Source organism: Salvia miltiorrhiza, chromosome 5 (assembly GCF_028751815.1).
Source record: "Salvia miltiorrhiza cultivar Shanhuang (shh) chromosome 5, IMPLAD_Smil_shh, whole genome shotgun sequence".
Lineage (NCBI taxonomy): Eukaryota > Viridiplantae > Streptophyta > Magnoliopsida > Lamiales > Lamiaceae > Salvia > Salvia miltiorrhiza.
This window is the reverse complement of record NC_080391.1, coordinates 24,681,846-24,709,575: the sequence shown is the minus strand read 5'-3', so window position 1 is coordinate 24,709,575 and position 27,730 is coordinate 24,681,846. Positions and strand designations below refer to the sequence as shown.

The following is a 27,730-nucleotide window of genomic DNA, read 5'->3' as shown; positions in this document are numbered from 1 at the left end:
GCTCCTAGATATTGTTCAATCTGATTTGGCTTAATCTAATCGATTAATTCTTTCCCCTTAAAAAATAAAAATACAAATAAACATAACTTAACCAAGAATTGAACTTAAGATCTCTTGGTTCATAAACTAACACATTTTCCATTTAACGGATCACAATATCTTTACTAATTATTATTATATATTTCACTTACAAAGTAAAAAAGATAAATTGTGATAATATATACTCTCTTTGTTCACAATATCGTTGCAACTTTTGATAATTTGATCTGTCCACAATATCTTTGCAACTTTCATTTATAGTAGTAGGATCCACAAACTCCACTCACTATAATATCTACTACTATCCACCATTTTCTTATAATCCGTGTCATTCAAAGAGTGATAACGATATTGTTTGACTTCCATTTATAGTATATAGCTTGTTCCACGAGACTGGTCTTATATACGAGACCAACATGCAAGAATTTGTGACATACAAATTTATTTTCTATGTTGACTATGGAAATAAAAATTCAAAAACAGGAGCTATTTGATCAAATAATATATCGTGCAAAAAGAAGAATATATTTTCCAATTAGTTACATTTTCTTTTTACCGTTGGTAATGGTATATAAGATATGAGAGGGTGTGAGAGAGATACATGTTTTATTTATACAATGTTTCTCATACAACAAATCTTCTAGTTTACAATTAGGATGCGAAGTCGAAGTGAGAAAAAGAAATAAGACAAAAAAAGAACAAAATAATTCTGCTGCCAGAAAAAGAAAGAATGGCCGAGTCAGAAACTCTCCCTGAATCAAGAGAAAAAATATGAAGAAAAGGAAAGAAAAGGAAAAAAACTTGGCCCTCAAAACATTTAATTTCAATTCCCTTTATAATGTTTCAAGGCCATTTTGCTCCACAGATAAATTCAAATCCCATTTGAAAGCATTCAAAACTACTGAGGAATTCGAGTTCGATGATTCCAGAATAAACATTTCAGAGTTAGATACCTTTGACTTTTCTGATTTTCTGCTGCAAGATTTCGGATCTACCGATGTAACATCGCTTCTCGCGGATGATTTCTCGATTTTTTTGCGATTATTGCTTGATTTTTCTTCGTCGGAAATCTCAGTCGATTTATTTGATTTATCTCGTTTCTGGAGATTCGTCATCCAGTAGTTTTTTATATCGTTGTCTGTTCTTCCGGGCAGTTTCGCTGCAATCCCAGACCACCTATATTCATTTATTCGTTCACACAAAAATCAATTGAATTAAAAATACTAATAAATTGCTAATGATTATTGGGGAATCTGGTGTTCAGATTCAATGGCTACCAAAATACTAGTAAAAAAATTACCAATAGTCGAATACGATCTGTTAAGACGGTTTCACTCAAGTTTGACGAAATAAGTAAAATAGTGTTTTGAAAAATCATACTTGTTTCCGAGTTCTTGATGAAGTTTGGCGATGAGATCTTTTTCTTCTTGGTTGAATTCCCCTCTTTTCACACCAGGTTTCAGGTAATTCATCCATCGCAACCTGCAACTCTTTCCACATCTTTGCAGCCCTGATATATAAATCCAACAATTATTGATAGCAACAATTAATTCTTTTCAACTCTCTCTTGCATTTGGATTGAAGGACAGAGAGAGTCAAAACAAACTTGATAATCCAAATATTAAATCTAGAATTTGTTACCGGCAAATTTGGGCAGCAATCGCCAGTTCCAATGACCGTATCTCACAATATAAGATCTCAATTTATTGTCTTCTTCTTCGCTCCACGCGCCTTTCTTCAACCCATCTTTATCAACATAAGCGGCCTTCACCATTTTTATCCGACACAAAACCGATGCTATTAATCCAACTTCAAAACCTTTGAAACAACCTTAGTCTTGTCTATATATGCCCCTACCCCTATATGACCAATTAAGTTGGGTGGAAAACAAACTATATTGCTTCGAAAAGCATACAATATTTGTTTTGACTTGTGAAAATAAGTTTTGATTTCCGTAATTAAATTAAATTTAATATTGCGTTATTGGGTTTTGGTCATTCATGTAGAGTTTGCGGTGGGCGACCGCGTAGTTTCTGAGAGTGTGGCAGCACGTGATGATTTTGCCTCAGCTCCCAAGAGAGAAGTGACACATGGAAATGCTCATTTTGTTGAAATTGCGGTCATCTTGTCCTCTAACCAAAACACCTTAATGTTGCGGTAGTTGGCCTAGCTAACCTATATATATTTCCCACTTTGTCTAAACCTATTTGTCAAAGATCAACTACTTCTTTTCTTACAAAAGTTTGTGGGGCTATGTACACCTTATGTTTCGAATTTTGGATTTTTTTTTTTTTTAATTTCCCAAACTTTGTAGGAGGACTACAATTTTGATACGCCGCAAAAAAAAATCGACATTCAAAAGATGATTCAACTCATCGAATTCTAGCACCAAATATATAATAAATGAGTGCAATTATATTAACTGTATTCGGAAAGTGAAATTACAAAATCAATTTAGTTTTCACCTCATTTAATATATAGTTGAAGTAAATATATGGTTAGCTATTTCAGTTTTCCGAAATCAAATTACTGATCATGGGTCAAAATTGAAACGTTATGTGAAGTTTGAAATTCTTAAAAAACAAATGAACATTTGGAGTATTTATTAAAAAAAATTCAGAATTTGGACCATAAACTATAAGTAATCCAAATTTTGTGAATAATTGTGCGACTAGTCAAGATTAGTTAAACGAATTAAATATCTAGATATTCAAACTCATATCCAATAATATATTTAGGACTTGTTTGCTAGAGACGATTAGGAACTATACCTATAAAGCAAGACTCAATATGTATATTATACATATCTTTGGGATTCTGTATACCGCCGATATGCCATATAAATTACAATTATACTATTTATTAATTATTTAATAGATTAAACTAACGTAATTTTACTCATCTACCATATATTAATATACTTATTAATCTACTAAAATGCCATTATCTTACCATAATTTATAAAGCAGATAATTTATGTAACTAAGCATAATGTTAATATCTTATACACAATTATAAGATATTTCACTCATATACATCAAATTTTATCTTATACGTAGTCATAATATACTCCCTTCATCTCTTAAAAGTGTGTATCACTTTTGAGGACACAAATTTTAATATATGTTACGTGATTAAAGAAAAAAAAAATCTATTTTATTGTATTATAATGTGATGGTATATGTTTAAAAAAAAAATATATACATTCTCATGAAATGCATCAAAATAATAATATAGGATAAAGGGAATACTAAATATTTTAAATCTAAATCATGACATCTGAGACTGTGTCTAGTACTGGAGTCCGTCCAGTTTTATATTAACAGGGACCCCTTAGTTTGGTAGTTAATTAGTGGGAGTGAGGCCTCACGATTGCAACATTTTAGGTTGTATTTTCACTAAACATGCGTCAATAGTTTTAGCGGTATGCATTTGTTTGACTTATATACCAAATTGAACTTTGATTAGCTTTCGAATGACAATTAATCGTGATATTAATTTAATTTTTGGTTCTAAATTCTGATTAAATAATGATCCTATTTTTATAATTCGATGTCATTAAGTTTATCTTATTTTATTTTTTATTGGTAACTCGATCTCGACATGTTCCTAATTTTAGCCTCCACCTGTCGCCAACTTGAGTAGGTTTTAAGTCCTTATCTTGAACATGGGTATTTCGATGCGTTGTTGAACCCACAAAAGTCAAACCAATGATAAGGTTTTTAATATTGGCAACGCATACATATAAATATTTCATGTATATTTCGAGAAACTACTTATGCATAAATAAGCCTATTTCAGTTAAATTTATAATATGGATAAAAAAAGGTTGACCTACCAAATTTACCTTAATAATTTGCGCACAAAGTTTTCTAAGTTAAATTATATGCTCTAGATGGCACGTAAATTTAATAAAAATATACAATATATATTTAACAGAACTTTGTGATGGTAAGCTAAAAACAACTCTTATGATGTGTTCTCTTTTATTCAAAATTTATTGTAGAAAACTAAGGAATAAATAAAATTTCACTCTTTAAATCCTTCATTTCTTTTTTCACATTTTCTACTTGGCCCTTACTCATTCCTCTTTTTCACTATAAAGGAGAAATTATATTATTCCTCTAAAAATGGTGTGATAATATTATTCCTCATTTGTAGTGAAAATAAGGAATAAGTAAGGATCAAGTAGGAAATGAGGGAAAAGAGAGGAAGAATTTAAAGGGTGAAATTTTGGTTATCCCTCTTTTTCTCATGATAAATTTACAACCAAAGAGAACGCACCTTTAGAGTATAAAATAAGGATATATTTACATAATTGATCTACTTATAATCTAACGATTGAAATTTAATCTTAGAAAAATTGTTTGTAAATGTATGAATTCTATGTAGAACATGTATGAATTCGCTATATAAATGTCATAATTTTGAAAATTAAAATTTGTACTTATGAAATTCGGATTCAAGACCATGAATTCATCCAATAAGGTGATGAATAAACTGTAGATCTTAATGATTTAAGTATTGAAAATGGTTCTTTTATTTATATTTTAAGATGTGTTTTTATTTTATAGCCCCCTCATATATATATATATATATATATATATATATATATATATATATATAGGAATTGGTTCAATTGAGATTTATATATATTTTGAGATTTTGAGATAAATGAACATATAAGTACATTTTGATGAACTTGTCAATTAATTTTTATGAACGCGCGTTGGTCTGGGGTTCAATCCCTACAAGTGGCGTGTTTTTTAAATAAATTAAATAGATTCATATGTTCATGAGTTATATTGGTTATGTTCAAAGAATTTATTGATATGTTCATTTATCTCAAAATCTCAAAATATTTAAAATCTCAATATAAGCTAACCCTATATATATATATATATATATATATATATATAGGGAGAGGTTCAAATAAGAACCACTAATTAAAATTAGAACGGAGAACCATTTTAAGCCATTCGATCATCAAGATCTACGGTGGATGCATCATCTTGGTGGATGAATGCAGATCTTGGGTTCGAATCCTGAAGGGAGCGAAAAATTTATTTTTTTCGGATGCATTAAATTTAACAACGAATGCATTAATTTATATAGCAGATGCATTAATTTTAATGGTTCTTATGTTCTCACGATAATTATGGTTCTCACTATAACCGCACCCTATAGGGAGAGGTTCAAATAAGAACCACTAAATAAAATTAGAACAGAGAACCATTTTAAGCCATTCGATCATCAAGATCTACGGTGGATGCATCATCTTGGTGGATGAATGCAGATCCTGAGTTCGAATCCTGAAGGGAGCAAAATTTTTATTATTTTCGGATGCATTAAATTTAATAGCGAATGCATTAATTTATATAGTAGATGCATTGATTTTAATGGTTCTTATGTTCTCACGATAAGTGTGGTTCTCACTATAACCGCACCCTATATATATATATATATATATATATATATATATATATAGTGAAGAAAGAAGATGCTATGGATGATGAATCAACTCCAAATATCTCTCTCGCTTGTGTCCGACCATGCTTTGAACTATCTATCTCTCTCGGTTATATTGGTGAGAAAAAATGAGGCAGCTAATAATATATATTATATAGACTGAAGGAGTAGATTCTATAAGATATATAGACAAAAAAAGAAAAATAGAGTGAAGCCGATACAATCGGCTTTATGTCTATCACAAAGAGAATCTAATTTTTTACAAAGATTGTCTCAAGATACCAATACAATAATACAAGCCTTGGGAAGATTTTTTTGTCCTTTATGGACCGGCTTCATGCCTAATTGTATAACACAATTTTTTGGTAACATGCATGATTCTATAAGATTATTTTTTGGGGAATCGAGGGAAGATTGGTTTGACTGATTCTAGAGTATATATATATATATATATATATATATAGTATTATATGTATATTTTTTCAATTTAGAGATATGAATATATATATATATATATATATATATATAGTAACGTTCAAAAATATATATACATACATACACACGCTCGGACACACATATAATGTCCCGGAAAAAGAGGGCGAAAAAAAAAACAAAGGAAAATAAAAAATTCGCATGCATGCATGCACTTAAAACAAATAATAAAAACAAAAAACATAATTTTTAATGCACTAAAAACCATGAATTCGATCAACATCACTAATTCTTGTAAAAAAATGCATTGAAAGTGATGAGTGTGTAAGAGTGTGTAAGAAGTGTCATATGATTACATTTGATATTGACCCAATTAAGGGTAATTTAGTCTTTTAGGGCATAGAATGCTTTGTATAATAAGCTAGGGCATTTTTATAAAAAATGAGTATTTTAAATTTCTACCATTTGTTTATTTCATCTCAAAACATATATATATATATATATATATATATATATACATAGGGCTGTAAATGAACAGAGCTACTCGCGAGCTATTCGAGATTCGATTCGAAAAAAGCTCATTCGGAGCTCGATTCGATAATAAACGAGCCGAGCTCAAGCCTGATTTCGAGCTCGAAATTTTTATCGAGCCGAGCTCGAGCCTGACAGTGCTCGGCTCGTTGAGCTCGCGAACATGTTCGAATTCGATTGTTCGCGAACATGTTCGCTATCCTGTTCACGAACCTTCAGTCGAGCCTTCAATCGAGTTAGTACACGAGCCTTAAATGAGTCGAACTCGAATAACATATTAATTAAGAAGATTTTATTAAATTTATAACAAATTCGAGCTTGAACATCATATATACGAACATCTAACAAGCCGAGCTCGAGCTCAAGCTCGAATTCGACATTATCGAGCATCACCCAAGCCGAACTCGAACCGAGCTCGAGCTTAGTATGTGGGTGACGAGCCGAGCTCGATCATCAAAATAAAAGCTCGACTCGAGCTCGAGCCGAGCTCGAACACCCGAATATTTAAACGAGCCGAGCTCGAGCCTGCTTGTATTCGGCTCGGCTCGGCTCGTTTACAGCCCTATATATACATGGTATGCGGCTGCCCGCATACAAGTTTTTGCGGAATCTATACTATATTAAAACAGCAGTTTTCAATTAGAAATTGATTTCAAATCAATTTCAATGGCAATTTTGTGATTTCTTACAAAAATAATGATTTATTGTATATATTCAAAAATTAAGTAACTAACTCAATTAAAATTGCATAACCCATAATTTTTAAAAAAATGCACACCCCACGTTTAAAAAGAAAAATTGCATAATCCACGTTTATAATTCCATAATGAATTATATGTTTATATGTGTATATATACACAATTTATAAGGCATTGGTTATAAATAATTTATAAATTTATATTTATATAATAATTTATAATATATTAAGAAGATAATTTTCAATTTCAAATTGATTTCAAAATTAATAAGTGACAATTTTGTAGTTATAAAAAATTGAAGTTTTATTTGTACAATATAATTTTTTCTTCGTGTTCTTATTTTTTAATATTATTTCTTTCTAAAATTGTGAAATTAAAATTATTTATAAAATATATCAAATTAAATATCATGATAAGAGCATTAATTTGATATATTTTATGTAAATATTTGATTTAAAATGGAGAGTTATATTTATTTAAAGATTAATGATTTTTAAAAATTCTCTCTCATCTCTCCTCTTTTTTTGAATAAATCAATTTTTTCTATTTTATTCTTTTTACTTATTATTTATGCCTTTTCACAATATCAATTTTTATTATTGTGAACTTTTCTTTATTTTTTTATTTTTTAAATATTCAACTCAAATATATTAAGTGAAAATTAATTTTTTTCTTATATTTATAAATATGATTATTGAGTTGGTATTAATTATATATATAAAAATATAAAAACGTTTTCCGTGCATCGCACCGGGTGCAAATGCTAGTTAATTATATAAACTAGTTCGGCAGTTTCTGACTCACTCATTAATTTTTGTCCTTCCAAAGTTTAATATTATTAATTGAATATTCGATGGGTTGTACCCACTATTTGCGTTCACATGGTCAGCACTCAAAAGATTTGGATCTTGGGGAAACTATGCGAGTATTCTCAGATCTATAAAAAAAGGATTGTAAATTCTTTTCTTGCTATTTCTGGTTCTGTAACAACTAAGAAGACTTTAGAAAATAAAAATTTATAGAGTAGGAATTACCCACTAGTTTTTACTGAAATTACGTCGACACCATCTCTTGGTGGAAAAATTAAAATATGGGTGATTCTATTCATAGAATCCATTTTACTCTTTCTAGCCCCTTTTTAAAATACTAATAATAATTAATTAAAAATTTACTATTTTACCCTATATTCTATAGCCCTAAATTAAATTAAATATTTAATTCATCATTTCAATTTCTTTTTATTCACAAATTTTTGAGGTTTATCTGTAGCCCCATTTTCTTATAGTAATTGCTAATTGTTCAATGTTGAAACTCCTAGAATTTGTCGACGAGCAGATGAATCTCATACATAATTAAAAGCACACAGAACTCACAATGAATTCTAAAGCATAAGATGATTCCGCCACTTCACTTGAACCATTGTCCCTGTTGAGTAAAACAATTCCAATTTTTGCAATTATCCAGTAATTATACACACAAAAACACACAGAAGAGAAAGGATATTGCTTACCACAAGTGAACTTCGGTGAGTTTAAAATACGGGCCAAGAACTTTCACCGCGGGCGATTCATCTACAAAGAAATCCATACTGCTTCAATTCTTGAAATGGGTTTTATTTGCTAATAATCAACAACGGCTAATTAAACATTTATCTGTAAAGAATTTAGGTTTTTCTAAAAAAATATATTTAAAAAAGCAGCGTATCAGTTTCTCTATGAATTGAAAAGAAAAAGGATAGAGAAAATCAAAGGTTTCTGAATTTATGTCCAAATTCAGTTAACCACTTGCGATGCGAGAGACGAGGAATGGGTGTGGAGAAAAATCTCTCTCCCCTTCGCACTTTTCTCAGAAATCATGTATGAAATTCAAGTGCTCACGGGCAAAATTCAGGAGTTGGACTTCACGGGCGGTTTCAATCATGAACAACTAGTAATTACTATAATCAGGCGATAGAGAAACCTCAAAAATTTGTGGCTAAAAAGAAATAGAAATGAAGAATTTAAAATTTAATTTAATTTGAAGTTATAGAATATAGGGTAAAATAGTAAATTTTTAATTAATTATTATTAATATTTTAAAAAGAAGGCTATAAGGAGTAACATGGGGGCTATGAATAGAATCACCCCTAAAATATATGAACAGAATAAAGTAGAGAAAGTTGGGTTCAATGAATAGAGGGATACTGGGCCTGCTCACGTGGCTTTTTAAATACTCCATCCGTGCAATTGATTTTGCCCTATTTTTTTTCTTAAATTACTTTATTAATTTTATCCTATTTTTATTTTTGATAATAATTTGACATAATAAATAATATGACCCCATATCTTTACAAATTTTTACTAATATATTAATTTAACACTCCTTAATAATTGTATAAAAAAATAGAACAAACCTAATGAGACAGAGGGAATAATTAAATTAATCTTGTGTTGTATTGCATGAAAAGATTACTTTCTCTGTCTTATTAGTAATGTTCTGCTACCTTCATCTCATAAAAACATGCATAGTTTGAAACGGCACGAGTTTTGAGAATCCTGTGAAATATAGTGTGAGTGAAGAAATGATCTCACATTAATTGTGATGTATAGTGAAAGAATTATTACTATAAATAGGGTATGCATGTTTTTATGGAACGGACGAAAAAAAATTATGCATATATTTATGAGAAGAAAGTATTATTTTTTAATAGTACAAATTAAAAAAAAATGTAATTAGTATATACTTCGTCCGTTTAATTTTAATAGACTCACTTCTGTTAGACACGAAGATTAAGAAACTTACATTTACTCAAAATAAAATAAAAAAAGCCTATTCTAGTGGGACGTCCCAAGAGAAAAAAAACAGGTCTACTAGAGTGAGACGAAGGAAGTAAAAGAATTAATAAAAAAAGTATGAGATATTACTAATGAGACATCCCAATATAGTAATTTGGACATTACTAATGGGACGAATGGAGTATTTTTTTAAAAAAAATTAATAGTATTATTTTAAAGTAATTTTATATTTAAAATTCATTATTTATTAATAATATACGAGTATCAAAAAATTTATATTGTATATTTTAGGAATTGAAGCGTTCATTTTTGTCAAAGTCCTTGTTGAACCAAAATTGGGTGAGTTTATAGTAATTGTAAACTTGAATCTCAGACTTCAATTTCTTCCGCATTCCTCCTGCATTATTTACACAGAACAATATGATTCTCTTTCGGTAAATTTGTTCCATCAAAGGCAAAAGGGAGAAAACTTGAACCCACACCAAGACAACTCTCCATCAAGGCCGACTAATTTCATATCCAGCGTCATTCATCATTTTGCTGCTATGTACATCGAAATGCCCAATTCATGCTTTTCACTTGTACAAATTCCAACAACCCAACTTATCCATTCATACAAGGATAAGAATGCTGAATGTTTAAATCGGAACTTGTGGTGTTGAGTTTTACTCTGGATGACGAGTGGTTGTAGTGCGTGAGTCGGGTCAGAGCAACGTCCACGGTGGCGCCTTCAAATTGTTGTCCGTCCGGCCAAGGAAAGAGGCGGCGCGAAGGGGGAGAGGAGGTGAGAATGTAGGGAGGTTGCGACCTTCCCTGCTGTCATCGGAAAATCAGAGAGCTAAGGCGTCGGCCGTACTTGTGAGGTAGAAGGTGGCGAGGTCTGTGTGTGTGTGAACTGTGCAATCAGAGAAAGAGGTCAGAGGGAGATGGGGCGGCTGATTTCGCCGGAGAAGAGAAGAAGTGATCGAAGGGGGAGTGTTCGATCGTCTGTGTGTGGTGTGTTTGAAGGAAAAGAGTTTGGGCCTCACCTTTTGTTTGGCCAGATTTTAATTAAGTCTTGAGCCTGTATTATTAATAAAGTAGGCTGCGGTTTTTTCTGAAAAAGGGCCTCTCATTATTTAAGTTGGGTTGATTTCTTTTTAATCAAATGGGCCAATATTTTAATTTTAAAATCTGGACTGCCATATTTGATTAATTAATTTAGCAAATGATTTTATAATAATATTATTATTACGTGCATATATTAAATATGAGTACTTATTATATGAGTTAAGTATGAAATGAAATTCCATTCGCATCATGCAATAGAATATCAAGATGCCATGAGTACTTATTATATACATCAAAAGATCAAGATGCGCGAGAGAGAAGGCTCTCTGACATTGTTGTATACAATATTAGGTTAAACCATTAGAAACCAACAATTGTCAAAAATACGAACTAGTTCTTCATTGTAAATTCAAAATTCATACTTGTGAATATATTTGTAGTTCATAGACTATGCATTTTTCATTGTAAACATCCAAAGCCTAGCGATGAACACATTGAACCTTATTAAATGTACTTCATTGTAACAGTGTGTTTACATAGTTGGCGATCCCCTATTTTCCTAACCTCTCGCGCATCACAGAAATAAGTAAGGTGTTGAACAAAAACAATTTTAATAAGTAAGGTGTTGAAGTAAGGAAAAAAGTCGACGAGTAAATTTCGGGTGTGAAGTCTAAAAGTTGACGAAGTAACGGGTGCTACCACAGAAATAGCAAATGGAATTGCAACCGCGTAAATTGCTAAGTAACAGGATCATAATCGCGTAAATTTCCAAGCAACGAGATTGCAATTGCATGAATTGTTGGCTACGGTATTGCAACCGTGTAAATTTCTAAGTACGGTATTGCAATCATGTAAATTGCTAAGTAACAAAATTACAGTCGGGGAAATTGTTAGTAACGGTCATGACCGCATAACCCGTGTGATCAATCTAAGGTTATCTGACTAGTCAAGTTGACTTGCATCTATAAAACATGGAATCCAAGGTGAAGGGATTCCCTTGTTTATCAAGGTCGTTGACGTTGGTGTAGTTCCTCCGAACCACGTTTAAATGTTTATGATGTGTACTTTATGTTTTCTCTTTTTGTCTTGTTGAATCTGTTTTTTACCTTGTTATATCAACTACCAACAAACCAACAAGTCTACTCCAAAAGAAAATTGATTGTGTTTTTACAATCTGTACTTAGGTCCAGTCTTGCTCTATCGGCCAAACCTTTCAGCAAGCTGGCCTCACACAAACTGCACTTGCATACACTAATTTCTAAACCTTATCAGTCCGACTCAAGTCACTGATATTGTACACACATTAAAGATTTTTATTAATGTAAGTTTTTCTTTCCACCAAATTCCGTATTTGTGTTTGAACAAGAACCTCATTGTTTGTTTACTTGTTGTAAGTAAGCGTACGTGATTTATCAGTAAGGCAGCTCTCAGCAAGTTGACATGTCTCTGACTAGCTAACTAATTATCATCTAAGTTGTTCAATACTCTGATAAAATGAGCAAAAGTTGCTATCGTACTCTCTTCTCTCTCTCTCTCTCTCTCTCTTCTCTCTCTCTCTCTCTCAATACACCAGAACATACTCGCCTCGGAACCAAAAGAGATCATCTTCGATCTTCGGTGGTTGGTAGTAGTTTGTTATTTTCCCATTGAGCTCCTATGGTGTTGTCTCTTTCGAATGTCATGTCAAGTATAAGATTGAAGCAAAAAATCTGATTTCATCGTATACATCTTGATACCGAATTCTGCTTTGATGGGATCATCATTAAATGTAGTAGAGTGTAAGTCTTTTGCTGTAGGTTGACCCTTCTTACCCTTATGTTGACCTCAGTTGTTGAGTCCACAAGTCTCTATCAGTATGGTCTTTTCGTCAACAATGTTTTATACGCTCAGTTGGATCCCTCTTTCAAATTTTGGATGAACTTTTGCATTTTTTCTTTCGAACTTATGATCCTATAAATAAAAGAGGCTTGCTCCCTAACAAATGAGCTACGATCTAGGATTACATCAGTAAGACTTTTTTTGTTAAATTAACAATTAAATAAGCAAATTTAAAGACCGCACAATGGACTCGAGCCCAAGACCTTTGGCCTTAGGCATTAACCACTCTACCGCAAGCTAACACACACACACACACACGACATCAGTAAGACTGATTGTCACACCCTAATTCTTGAAAGAATAACTATAATTGAGGTGCGACCGATTCAAATAAATAAACAAGGGAAAACCTTGTTGAAATATGAATAATAGGATAACAAGTCAGGCTACGCCCATTTGAATGAAGAAAGACATATATCAAATGATACTAATCAATCGACAACATAGCTGTCACACCCCAATTCTTGAAGGAATAAATACAATCGATGTGCAACCAATTAATATAAATAACACAAGGGAAGATCCTTGTTGAAACCCGAATAGTAAGATAAAAATCGGGCTAGGCCCTTTTGGATCACTAGTTTTGTTTCATGTTTCTGACAACCGTGATTCATTGGCATAAAACTAAGAGTTAAGAGTTTAAGCTCGATCAGAGATGTCATTCTAAATCTAACATGAAAGTCTTAAGTTGAGGAAACAAAAGACATATAAGAGTTATTGTTACAACGGAAGTTTAAATAAAAAATTTAACCCTAGCCTCAGCTTAGTCCCGTCAGCACCAGCCAACCAACCTGAAAATATTTGAAAGTATTTGGGCTAAGTACTAATGTACTCAGTGGGCAAGCATTTTCTGAAATATTTCATATTTTCGTAAAGACAGTTTATCCAATCATAATTGACACAACTTAGAAAGTTTTAAATTGAAAGAACTTCTAAGCATGTTAAAATAATTTCTTTCATTTGTGCGCACATGTCACACTCCCTTTCCGTTACTCGCTGTGATTCCGGTCCTTTTAGCCACCGACGGATCCATTTCTCCTGCTTACTTGAACTGAGGGCGTAACCCAGTCAAGTTCCCATTCGGGACACAATGCTCCGGAACACATCCGGTCGAGCACCCTTGTAACGCCTCTTACATAAATTAGTGCCCAATGGAGATCAACCCACCGAAACAACTAACAAGTGTACACAATTCTCAAACAACGTGCTAGGTCATAAGAGAACCTCGATCGATTCGTTGTGACAAGCCTTAAACGGAGCAGAGTGCACAAAATATTTTATTGGATAAATAGTTTATATTTCATGAAACATTTAGAGCTTAATAACTCAATCATACATTTGGAAAGTAAGCCCACCTGGATAGGCAAAGTCTGAAGATCATAAACACATAACTTGTCTCGGAAAAGCCGCGCTAATCCCCTTGGTCAACAAAGCCTACAAGAAATTCTATTCTTAATAGGTTTCCTGAATCTAATCTTAAGTCATAGTGAAAGTGTTTAACATTCTATGATTTACTTAGCCGGATTTTCAAGATTTAATGAATAAATAATTGAAATATAAAATCTTGAGCTAAAGACACCAACAATATCCTTGCTCGGCTTTCTTTGATAATTGAATTTAATGAAAACCAATTTAAATTATAAATACTTTCATTTGCCAAAATGCTTAATGCAAACCATTTCATGCTCAACTCATATAACAAGTAATTACACTTAATATATGCACATAATATATAATTGTAATACCTCAAATATTTATATTTATTATATAAGTTTAATTATTAATATTTTTCTTGTACAGTTTATTATTTTTAGATAATTACATGATATATATAGATAAGCACCATTAATTTTATCTAGTTATTATTATTATTATTATTATTATTATTATTATTATTATTATTATTATTATTATTATTATTATTATTAATGATTCCTATTAGAACTAAAACTCTTTTGTCATCTTTATTCTTTATCCTATTAGGAGATATACATACGAAACAAATTTTATAGTTATCAAATTCTTTTAAAGACTAATATAAATTAGAGGCAAAAATTGAACGATGAAGCGCAGTCTGTTGGTAAGACGCTTCCTCCCTCCAACCAATAGGTCGGGGGTTCGAGTCAACCTTAGGAAAGCTAGAGTGGAGTGTGGTTTTTCCTTTCTTTGGTTGTAATAATTTTTTTTAAAAAAAATAAAAATAAATTAGAGGCAAAATTGGTACCCTAAAAAAAAAGATGAATCACGCAAAACCTGAACATGGCATTAGGAATCGGTACTTATTCTTCCCTTTTATTTTATTTTCTTTACGTATAGATTTCTCGTATTTGCTTTAGTTTGATTAGGTAGCAGCTTTTGATAATAATTTAGTGATTGTTTTTCATGTAACCTTTTGATTTTCTTTCATCTGTAAAGTTTTTCATAGAAGGTCAATTCATATTTAATACTAATTATTTAGTTAGTGCTTTTGTTTAGTTATAATTCATTTATTTGCTAAGATAATGGTAGTCTGCAAAGATTATTTGGTTACATTTATAAAGTGGCGTTTTTTTTTCTTAGCAAACCAAATTTAGAATCCTAAGGTGTTTTCTATACAGAAACTGAATAATTCATCTTTATGGTTGATTTTCTTTATAATGAAGAGTCATGCAAATTTATTAAATTCCTTAACTATAAAGTTAGTTTAAATTCTTATTTATTTATTTTTTTTGACGGTCAGTTTAACTCAATTTTTTTTGTATTATTCTTATGGTTATATATATATATATATATATATATATATATATGATTACATAATTTTTGGTATAGGATTTTTGTTTTAAGTTATTGTAGGATCCTCATCAAAATGTTATATTTATTTAATTAGGTGCGGTATAACTAGGATCCTTGTTCCGGATTTGATTGAATTTATAAGCTTCGACATTAAGGTGAGGGATTTTACGCTTATTCATATGGTTATATATGTTTTTATTATCGCGTTTGATTTCTTGTTTACGTGCATTTTATGACTATTATGTGTGATCATGGGACCTAAGCCATTGATCTATGATGTTATGTGCGATCGTGGGACCTAAGCCATTGATCTATGATGTTATGTGTGATCATGGGACCTAAGCCATTGATCTATGATGTTTATGTGCGATCATGGGACCTAAGCCATTGATCTATGATGTTATGTGCGATCATGGGACCTAAGCCATTGATCTATGTATGTATTTGGTCATGGGACTTAAGCCATCAACTCAAACTATGATTATGTTTGTCAAGGGGCTCCGGTCTCTTAGCGTATGTTTGCAAATTGCAAGTATGATAATGTGATTTGATTATATATGTGACGTATATGGATATTTTTGTTATGTTCCTCACTGAGTATATTTTCAATATGCTCACCCCTTATCTTTTCAGTTTTGCAGTTTTGGAGTCGGAAGTCGAGAATGACTAGAGATTTAGTTTTCCCATAGAATTTAAGTTGAACTTGTTAAGTTTTAGTTATCGTTCTTATTTTATGTTACTACTTTAGTATTGGCAAATTGATTTTTAAATTAGTTTAAATTTTGATAGTCAAGAAATTTTGTTTTATCCAATAATTCTTTTAGTTTTTAAGTTGAAAAGTTTATGAAAATTGGGGTGTTACAATAATAATAAATAATATTATTCTTATGCAATCATTTTTTTCTTTAAAATAATAATTAATCAAACTTAAATATAAAGTCTAATTAATTTAAATAAAATCTGCAGCCCAAAAATTAAATCAATACGCCAAACTTAAATTAAATCAACCCAAGACATATATAAAACTCGCAGCCCATGCTTTAAAATAAATAATAATACAGACCAACAGGATTATAAAAAAAATCGGCCCACAACTAAAAGCCCAATAGCCCAAACCTATTTCCATTTTTGTTAAACAAACCCACCCCCTTCTTCTTCAACATTTCTCACGCATACACACACTCACAGGTACTGATCTCTCTCTCCCTCTCGGTTCACTTCCCCGGCGACCGCAGCAGGCCGCGGCCGCTGCTCTCTTCTCGCTATCCCCCCCTCTTCTCCGGCGACAACCTAGCGAGCCAGCCGCCGCTCGTGGGTCAAGCGGCGCTGCCGCCTGTACACTCTAGCCTCCAATCCTGAGGCTACCCCTTCGACTCCGGCGACTCCATCAGCCAGAAGGGCCAGCCACCGCACTTCCACTCCAAACCCTAAAACCCCAGACCCCTAATCGACCCTCTCCTCTTGAATCCCTAACCCCCAATTTCAGACTTCTCCCTCTTCGAATTCCTGCAACAACGACGACTCCTCGCCGCCGCCGTGCCCTAACCTCGACCTCCCTGTCTCTCTTCAATCCCCGGCGACAGCACGGCCAGAAGACAGCCGCCGCCTGTTCACACAACGCGGCTTTGCAGCCGACGGCAGCAAGGCCACCGCCGACCGTCCCCTCACCTCCAACTCGACTCACACCACTATCTCCCTAATTCTCCGGGCGAATGACAGTGAGAAGCCGCCGCTGCCTTCCCCTCTACTCTCGACTCTCATCACAGCTCAAAATAAAACCTGTACAATGATTCATCTGCTTTATTTCTATTTCAATCCAGATCTTGCATTTATGATTCTGTATAGTTATCAAAGTAAAAGCTTGCATTTTTATGGGTGTGTATATATGTATGTTGGATTTTCGGTACAGAGCAATGTATGAAATTGCTTGGTTTAGAAATAACCTTGAAGAAGATGAGCTATGAAGCGATGTTGGTTCTGCAGGAAAGTTATGTTGAAGAGAAATAAGGAGAGAAGAAGGTCTTTACCAGTTGGATCTCGTTGCTAGGCTGAGGAATTAGGGGAATGAGAAAGATGTTTTAAAGGGGTGAGGATGAACAGGGAAAGCATGGGATGAACAGCTGAAGGTAGGGATGGCAGCTGAGAATGAGATTGAGTGCTGCAGGGATTCACCCTCTTCACTAATCAGATGTAACATTTAAAAATAAGTAAATAACTAAATAAAACATTTAAATTTCAACACACTTAAATAATTAAAGTCCAACATAGACTTTAATTTAAATCGTATATAATTTAAATGCTAACATATAGAATTAATCTATATTGGCCACGAATTTATGAAGCACTTGGACTCTTATTTCTTGAAGAATAATTATCAGATTAAATAGATCAAGATCATCTAAGCAGAGTCATCATCAAGTTAGAACTCATGTTTCCATCTACGACCAGGAAATGATCAACTTGGGCTACAAGATAAGATTGGAGGCTTGAAGTCTATATAAGGAGGCCATATTTTCGTGGAAGATGGCTGGAGATTTTCGTTCTTAATTGCTCTCGCCATGTAGTCGAGTATTCTTGTTTCTGCTAGCTATTCCCCCTGGTCTAGTACCATCTGTAGTACTGTTTCTGATACTGTACTTTTTCTTTTTCCTAGCAGTTGTGAGCGTACATTGTAAAAGAGTCATATAGTCTTATTTATTGTTGGTTCTTGTTTCTCGAGGGATTAGGTGATGTTCGCCGGTGTTCATGCCTAGAAAGTTAGTCCTTGTTTAGCTTTCAGTTATTCACCGGTGGTGAGGTTTTGGGAAGATGTAGAGGCTAAGTAAGAGGGTGTCTTATTGTGTAAGTCCTTTGTACATCTTAACTTCATATAGTGAATAATTTTCGCTTGGCGATGCTCCCCAGATGTAGGTTGTTTAACCGAACTGGGTTATCATTTGCTGTGCTCTATATTTCATACTCACATTTATTGTTACAACACATCTCACCACATATTTTATGGATTAGTTATTTTTTCATAGTATATTCATAAAATCACTTTGAATCAATATGCAATGCACAATTTTTTTTTAATAATTAAGTTTTACAAATATTTTTGTAAATTATTTTTGTTGGATTAAAATAAATCACTTTCTTAATCCGACGTGAATTATCTTAAATTCTAACTTCAACATTAATCTAAACTTAGTAGAAAAAGAACAAGGTGTTACATAGCTAAACCTTAGGATCACAAGTTTTATTTCATTCTTCTGATAACCACAAGTTTATTTCATTATTCTGATAACCAACTTATGTGTGTATTTTAGTTGTTCATATTCTTGGATTATTTTGTGCTTTAATTAAATTTAATATACACAATTGTCGATGGTGACGACGTCCGTTCGGAGGCGGCAATGCGGGGTTTAGATAGCAGAGATAGGCCGGGGAAGGCGGTGAGAATTTTGGGTTTGGGGTGTGGGTTGAATTTTTGTAATTAAAAATAACTTTTTTACTTAACAGAAAGTTAATATTAATCACAAAAATAAAATTCTATTAAAAATGTAGCTTAAATATTATATATCCTAACTATTACAATCAATACTATTAATAATTGAAAATTAAATGCTAAAAGAGTTATATATTCTAATTGAATGCATTTACATTAAATTAGAATACAAGAAATTAAAATGGAAAGAACAAATAAAAGAAAATTGAAAAATAAAAATAAAAAATGGTACACTAAGGTGATTGGTATGATGGAATGGAGGTGGGAATGAAATGATAATTCCTACATTGATTCCATTTCTTTGCTTGGTATATTTTCTTTGTAGGAATCACCATTTCATTTGGAATCACCATTTCTAGCTATATCCATGGGAATCATCATTCCTTCCACCAACCATGGTATTAGTCATTCCATTACATTCTTAATCCTTCTAAATTAAAGTTTTGACATGTATATCTTTATATATATAAAAAGTAAAGTAAATGTAATTTAATTCAATTGTAAGGATATAATTGAAATTTGAATGAAAAATTATAAATCAATGTGAGAATTAACGCCGCATGCTAATCTCCTATGCTCCTACAAAATCACAACTTCCAACAAACCAACAAATTTAATACTCAAAATATTTTTAATCGACTCTTCCAAAAGAAAAATATTAAATAATTGCAATTAAAAACAATATGAAATAATTGAACTTTTAAAGTGCAGTGAATATCCTAAACAAAAAGTGCAGCCAATTGTTATATCTTTAAATGAATTGAACTAATTGAATATTATTGAATTACAAACACGATATTAACTACAAGTTTGAAGTACAACTACATATTATACACAAGTATTTAAAACAATTCTCATTCAACAAACAGCACAAATCTTATCTATATAATATATGAAAAAAAATATGTTCACTTTTTTCCACTAAATTTTCTCTTCTCTTTTTTCTATTTGATATTTTAAAAAATACCTTCATCTTCGATTCATGGAAAAATATTCAACATGGATGTTAAATTAAAAATCATGACAAAATCTTTAATTTAATGTGAAAATTATAAAAAATAAATTTGAAATGAATAAGTCATGTACTTTATTGGTAAAATAGTTACTAATGCAATAAAAATGATTATTTGTAAATCATTTACAGCATTTTTTTTAAAAAAAAAGACATGCTATCAATTATTATTATTTTCGTAATTTTGATTTTAATTTTCAATATTTATTTCATCATCAAATGGGTGAAAATTGAATTCATGATTAAATATCTAACTTGTATTGAATAAAAAATTATAAGAGATGAATAAAATCATACATGTTTGAATTTGTTCAAAATTATTGTTGCTTTTTAAAATATGATAGCTTTTTTTTTATTTCTATTAATGTATGTATTTTTTTGTATCTGTACAATTATCTTTTATAGGTATTAAATTATGTTTGGATATCTTTACGTGTCTATTAATATTTTAAAAATAATGTGTTGAGATATGGTCTGTCAGGGACCAATATGCTTAATAATAATTTTTATCCCTTAAATTGTGAAGATCTTTTATGGAATTATAGCTTAATTGAATAAATTTTTGGTCCAGAGTTTGAATCTCATAGGTTGAGTTTAATTAAGCATTTTCACAGCAAATTCATAATTTACATAGCGAATTCATAGAAAACTTATTTTATATGATAAATCTGATTTAATTTGTATAATTATATAAACTCCCTCTATAAGTGATATTATACCTATATATAGACACATGTTATATTTTTTTATATGAATTATTTAAGTTATATTAAAATATTAGATCACTTTGCAAATAATAAATTTGGTATAAAATTACTAAGATTAAATGCAAATAAGTCCTTCCATAGGAGGAAATCAAATAAATAAACGGTGTCTTCTTTTTCATATTTTTGCACAGTCAATTTCTTTGTTCTTAGCTCTTAGCTCGATTTTCTTTACTTTTTCATAAATTTGCTGTAATCAAATATCCAACTCAATATTACGCGAGTCTAAAATTATATTCGCCGCGCATAGCGCGGGAGGTACACTAGTTTGTATGAAACCCATATTATTATTATTATTATACTCAAAATATATAAAGTATTTTTTTGAATTAATATATATACTTTTAAAAATAAAACTTAAATTTTTTATCTATACAATTATATTTATAATTTTTATACTTTCAAAGTGATGTAAAAGGTAAATTAGTAAAATAAAATAATTTCATTCTATTTATAAACTTTATTTCTAGCTATGAATCATAAGAATTGAATCGAACAAAGAATCACCATTCCATTCTTTTGATATTTTTTATACACACCAAGCATAGGAATCACCTAATTAAGGTTTATCATTCAATTCACATCTTCATTCCATTCCTATTTCTATTTCATTCCACCCTCATTCCATTCCATCGTACCAATCACCTTTTAAGAGTAGGATAAATGAACACAAAAAATGTTAAGTTGCCGCCCTACTCGACAAGTTGGCGCGACACTGATAATAATAGCGTAAGTAGCTTGAATTTTTTCTTAAAAGAAATGTTAAGTGGCCGCCCTACTTGATGCAAAGCTAAAAATGATAGCCAAGTAGCTTAATTTTTTTTTTCCAAGCAATAAGCGTCTACAATCTTAGTTAAGAGGGTGTTTGGTTAAGAGGGTGTTTGGCCGAGCTGGATATAGAATCTTAATTAAGAGGGTATTTGGTCGAGCTTAAAAGCTCTTTAAAACAACTCATAAATTATTTAAAATCTTATAAATTTCTTTAAAACCTTATAAGATGTAAAAATAAGCATATAAAACTATATATTGCGTTATTCAATATTATATAATGATTTATTCATTATTCTCATTTCTCAAAAAAAAAAAAATACTCTCATTATAATCTAACCCTATATATATATATATATATATATATATATATATATAGAATATGACGATATTATATAATTTCTGTTTTAATGAAATTTGTAATCACATATTTTTTTGTGTAAAATGATCACACATATTTAGCAAATGTAAATACACCCTCCGTTCACAAAAAATTTGCCTCAATTCGTTTTGGTTTATCCACAAAAAGTTTATCATTTCTATTTATTGTAGTAAGGTCCACACAACTCCACTAACATTTAAAGTGGGACTCTTATTCCACTCACATTTAGGGGTGAGCAAACCCGAACCGGACCCGCCGAACCCGCTCGGACCGACGGGTTCGGTACGGACCGGACCGACCCATTGTATATGTATGGTCCGGGTCGGGTCTAATTCTTAGGACCGATTTTTTTTCCGGTCTGTCCGGGTCGAGACCCGATCGACCCGCCGAACCCTGACCGACCCATATCATTAAAAATTATTTATTTATTATATATATATATTTAATATTTATAATAATATTAACAATATTAAATTTCAAAAATTTCTAAAATCTAAATGAGGAATGATTTTGATTTATGTTTTTTGTTGTGATTGTGGATTGCAAATGGTGAAACTATGATATTGATATGTGTTTGTATCGTATTTATTATGTTTTATGTATGAAAATTAAGTGCGAAAACAGGAAAAAAAATAATTTCGGCCTCGGCGGGTCGGACCTGGACCGAACCGGACCCGTTGCTCGGGTTCGGTGCGGGTCCGGGTCGGCCCGCACACATTTTTCGGTCCGGGTCGGTCCTTCATTTTAAAATTTTCGGTCCAACAAACCCGGCGGGTCGGTCCGGGTCCGACCCACTGCACACCCCTACTCACATTTTATTGAAACCCGTGGCATCCATAATGTGGCAAATTTTTGTGGATGAAAGGAGTAAAATATTTAAATAAATGTAAATAAAATAACTAAAATATTCATACCGATACGATTTATGATTATACATAGATTTATAACATATTTATTTATTTATTCTTTCTTGAACATTTAGTCAACATATTTATTACTCAATTACACAATGCTACTACTCCATCCGTCCCACTCCAATATGCTCATTTTTTTTTTGGCACGGAGATTAAGAAAACTTACTTTTTAGTAGGAAAGTGGTAGTAAAGTGGTGTGGTTCACACCAATTAAGTACAACTTTTTTACCTAAAAAGAAAAATGAGCCTATTGGAGTGGGACATCCCATAAAGGAAAATGAGCCTATTGGAGTGGGACGAGGGGAGTATTAACTAAGAACATATAAAACTTCAAAATATCAAAATATGGCATCTAACAAAGAGTCTAATGAGTTGAAGAAATTTTCAGATTACATTGCGAATATTGGAGAAAGAACAAATGGTAGCAATAATAATGGTTATGCAACTATCGATCTCTTTAAGGTTGTATTATTTTAACACAAAATCTTGGGTACACCCTGAGTGTACTGTACAATCGGGTTGACCACTACTATCTTAATGTTTAGTGATCACTATTTTTACAAGTGACAAAACTGCAATTAAACAGTGTAATTGTAGCACGAAAACACCAAACAAAGTATCGTATCCACAAGGACTATTATGACGAATGTAACGCCCCAATTTTCATAACTCTACGATTTAAAATTCAAGAAGTGCTAAAGATGGAAAATTAAAATTTCTTAAATTTCAAAAGGTTTAAAACTAACAGAACCGATCACCTACCCACCGTGGGCAAGTATAACGTGCCCACCATTGACGTGACAATTTTAATTAGGAAAGAGGATTATTAAATCTTACTCTAATTAAAATTATCTTACTATAATTACAATTGCCAAATCATGGTGGGCACGTTATGCATGCCCACGGTGGGTAGGTGATCGATTCTGTTAAAACTAATTTAAAAATCATCTTGCCAAAACTAAAAGTTATAACATGATATAAAACGATAAACTAAAATGTATAAGTTCAACTTAAAATTCTATGGAAGTACATAATCTCTAGTCATTCTCGACTTCCATGGCCACCTCGACTCTAGAACTGCAAAACTGAAAAGATAAGGGGTGAGCATATTGAAAATATACTCAGTGAGGAAACATGCACATATTCACATACGCCTAAACATGCAAATACTTCACATTGTCATACACATATACTGATAATCTGATGGGCGAACTGAGAGCCCCTGAACATGTATTTCAACATGGCTAATATTCTGAACATGTATTTCTACATGGCTGAACATGTATTTCAACATGGCTAATATTCTGAACATGTATTTCTACATGGCTGAGATTCTGAACATGTATTTCTACATGACTGAACATGTGTCTAAACATGGCTTGAGCAAGTATAATCAAATATGAACTAAGAGCATATAAAAACATACATGAATATAACCACAAGCATATAATCTCTCACCTTAAAGTCGAGACTAAAAATTAAATCCGGAATGAAGGTCTTAATCGCACCGTTCCTAATTCAAAAAAACAAAAAAAAAACGCAACGCTTCAATGAAAACTCCTACAATAACTTAAACTAAAATTCTATAAATAAAACTAATACATATGTATATATATATATTCTTAAGCATATGAAAAAAAATACAAGATTCTGTAGACTAAATAATACTACAAAATTTATCATGTAATTGACCCTTTCAACCACAACCTAAAATAAATTAAATTATCTATAAACCCATTCATAATAAAAACAAATTCCTAAATACAAAAATAAGTAATTTAACCTACTTTATGAAAGTCACAACTTAAGTTTTCAAAGCCAATACAGTATTCACCCATTAAGTATTCCTAATCAAATATTTACGAAACAAGCTAATGGTCTAATTATTATAATCTACTAATTGAAACTAAAACAAACAAATATATAAAAATATTATTCTGACAAATTTCGATGATTTCCAAACACCAAATCAAAACTCAACTAATTCAATTTAAAAGAAATTCATATAATCGAGGCTACACCTAATCTAGTTACTAAAATATTTTCAAATGCCTACTGCCTAGAATCGACTATAACAGAAAAAGAAAGAATCTATGCATTAAAAGAGAATAAGATGTGTACCGATTTTACTTGCTTTGCGTTCTGTGTGCGTGTGTTTTAGGGTTTGAAAAATAGATCTCATATTTATACTAGTTTCTAAAGAGTTTTTGATAAATATAAAAATTACATTCTATGTATATCTCCTACTAAGATAAAGAAATAAGATGATAAAAGAGTTCTAAAAAATCAATAATAATAATAATAATAATAATAATAATAATAATAATAATAATCTAGTCTAGATAAAATAAATGGTGCTTATATATATATATATATATTATATAATTTTCTAAAAAAATAATAAGTTGTACAAGAAAATATTAATAATTAAACTTATATAATAAATCTAAATATTTGGGGTGTTACAACGAATCACTCTAAGTAATCCTAAGTTAACTCTAGCAATATTCAGGCAAAGCAAACAAATTAAAGATTTTAATAAAAACTAAACTTAGAACGTAGCAAATAAAATTCAAGTAAAGAATAATCAATTGATAACACAACTGATCCTAGGGTAGTAATTTCATTAACTAAATCCACATAATAAATCTATTAATCCTATTAACCAATTTAATCAAGTTATGATGAGAGATTACTTAATTAATCAATTACTCTTGCTAGAGCAGCAACAATCGTAGATTAGTAAATTCTCTATCTCCGCTAGGTTTCAAGAAAATCTACTAACTCTCAATAGTTCCTAAGAATAGCTCCCTATGATCCACTTATTTCCGCTATGTTTCAAAGTTAAGATCATAACATACATTCCTCAATCCGCTAAACAGTTATCTCCGCTAGGTCTCAAACCGAATAGCTACACATGCAAACTATTGATCAGATAATTCACACAAAATCAAGCACTAGGAATTATGAATCATAAATTGGAAGGTAAATAGGTATTAACAAATAAATCACATGAATTCAATTAACTATTTACAAACCTTATAATCAGATAAGAAAACTAGTCAGATATATTAAAATAAAATAGAAACATAATTAAAAAGAACGCAATTGTAAAAAATTGAATTAAATAAAACTCTGAATAAAACTGATGTACAATCTTGAATCTTCAATCCTTGCAGAATTCCGATCCAAGCTCTAGAAAACTAGAAAGCAATAATAATCTAAAGCTATAAAACTGAAAAACTAAAGTTGAGAACTGAAAGATAAAGTTGGGAACCCTAAATAGGTCAAAAGAAGACCTATATATAGGCACAGGAGATAAATACAGTGTAGAACTCGAAAACACTGATAAAATCCGAAAATCCCGCAAAATCCCAAAAATTCGAAAATTCCCGTCGCATACTATTCACTGATGCGTGCGACTTTCTTGTTTCGGCCATATCTTCCTCGTCCGAACTCGGATTTGCGAATCGTTTGCGCCTACGAACTCATATCGCGATGATCTACAACTTTCATTAAGACCAATAGTCCAAATTCAAACTTCATATTTCTGTAAAATTCATCAAAGTACGAGCAAGTAACATATTTCATAAGATAAAGCAATTTAAGCACAAAACAACTATTCAACACTCAATTTCCTATAAAATTAACATCATATGAACATTAAAAACCATGGAAACATGAGTGTTATTAACTCCCCAAAACTTAAGTCATTGTTCGTCCTCGAATAATGAGAAGAACACAATAAAAAACACGAATAGGTAAGAAATATAGCTCATTGATGCCTCCGAAAGATAAAGAATGATAGAATTATCAAATCCTCAACAATCAAGCACAAAATTCACCAATAAATACAACCTATAGTAAAATCAACTTCAACATTCCAAACAATTGAATCTCACATGGTATGTGTATCACTCAACTCTCAATTTAATGGAACAGGACGTGTATACTCTCATCGAATTCAATGCAATGTAGATCACTTACCATAGACTTGCCAATTGTCTACAATCTCTATCGCTAAAAGTGTGTCAGGACCAAGATCAAATAGGTCTTTGCTTTGAGTTATAATGTAGGGACATTGGTTAAGGTAGGGAAAAATATAGGCTAAGTGACTCAAATAGATCAAGAACACCAACCCTATGACTTCACTAATGAAGCATGAAATAAGTTTCATCTTCCTCCCAACTATGCCACCATAATCAACACAACTCAAGGGATTTAATCATCACAATACAAAACTAAACACTCTTTTATGCTCTCCACTTATTTCCAACACACAAAGTCGATTTTCTAACAAATTTCTCAATAAACACTCGACTTCACACTTTTTTTCTTTTCGTTTTTTTTTTCTTTTCTCTTTTTTTTTTCTTAAAGCTTATAAGAGTAAATAGTAACACAATATCACCCCTTCTTTTTCATGACCCACTATGAATATTCACCACACAAAGATCCCCATATACTACATCACCCCCTATTATCCGGCTAAAGAATAAAAGCTAAATAGGCTCAAAGTGGATAACAAATGATAAATTTTTCATTAAGGACAGTGTTTGGAATAATAATGTGGCTAACAAAAGATGGCCTAAAATCATCTCCTAATCCTGGGCACAACAGTTACCTCAACACAGAAACCATTACAAGTTCTAGAAAATCACCACATGCATGACAAAACTCACAACAAAGAATAAACTGTGTATGATAAACAATTATGGCTCAAAATCTCACAGGTTTATTCAACGTCCAAAAGTCAAGGTTAAAAT

General features: G+C 31.4%; 1 protein-coding gene and 1 long non-coding RNA gene across 2 annotated transcripts; both read right to left on the bottom strand.

Moving 5' to 3' along the window:
• Window positions 1-628: 628 nt before the first annotated feature.
• On the bottom strand, window positions 629-2,401 carry LOC131024195 (transcription factor MYB15-like). The gene is made up of 3 exons (XM_057953705.1): window positions 1,681-2,401; window positions 1,420-1,549; window positions 629-1,215 (listed from the first exon to the last, which is right to left on the bottom strand). The coding sequence occupies exons 1-3, from the start codon at window positions 1,811-1,813 to the stop codon at window positions 873-875; spliced, it is 606 nt and encodes a 201-aa protein (XP_057809688.1). The 5' UTR covers window positions 1,814-2,401; the 3' UTR covers window positions 629-872.
• Window positions 2,402-23,914: 21,513 nt separating this feature from the next.
• LOC131024194 (uncharacterized) lies at window positions 23,915-25,124 on the bottom strand. Its single transcript, XR_009101689.1, has 3 exons — window positions 25,089-25,124; window positions 24,426-24,480; window positions 23,915-24,052 (listed from the first exon to the last, which is right to left on the bottom strand). It is a non-coding gene; the product is annotated as an uncharacterized LOC131024194 (long non-coding RNA).
• Window positions 25,125-27,730: the final 2,606 nt, after the last annotated feature.

Bases quoted from the DNA above. Each gene is read 5' to 3' on its own strand.
- LOC131024195 (XM_057953705.1), bottom strand. From the start codon at position 1,813: ATGGTGAAGGCCGCTTATGTTGATAAAGATGGGTTGAAGAAAGGCGCG. The intron at 1,550-1,680 runs GTAACAAATTCT...TTTATATATCAG, and splicing joins ATTGCTGCCCAAATTTGCCG to GGCTGCAAAGATGTGGAAAG. The intron at 1,216-1,419 runs GTATGATTTTTC...AAATGAATATAG, and splicing joins CATCAAGAACTCGGAAACAA to GTGGTCTGGGATTGCAGCGA.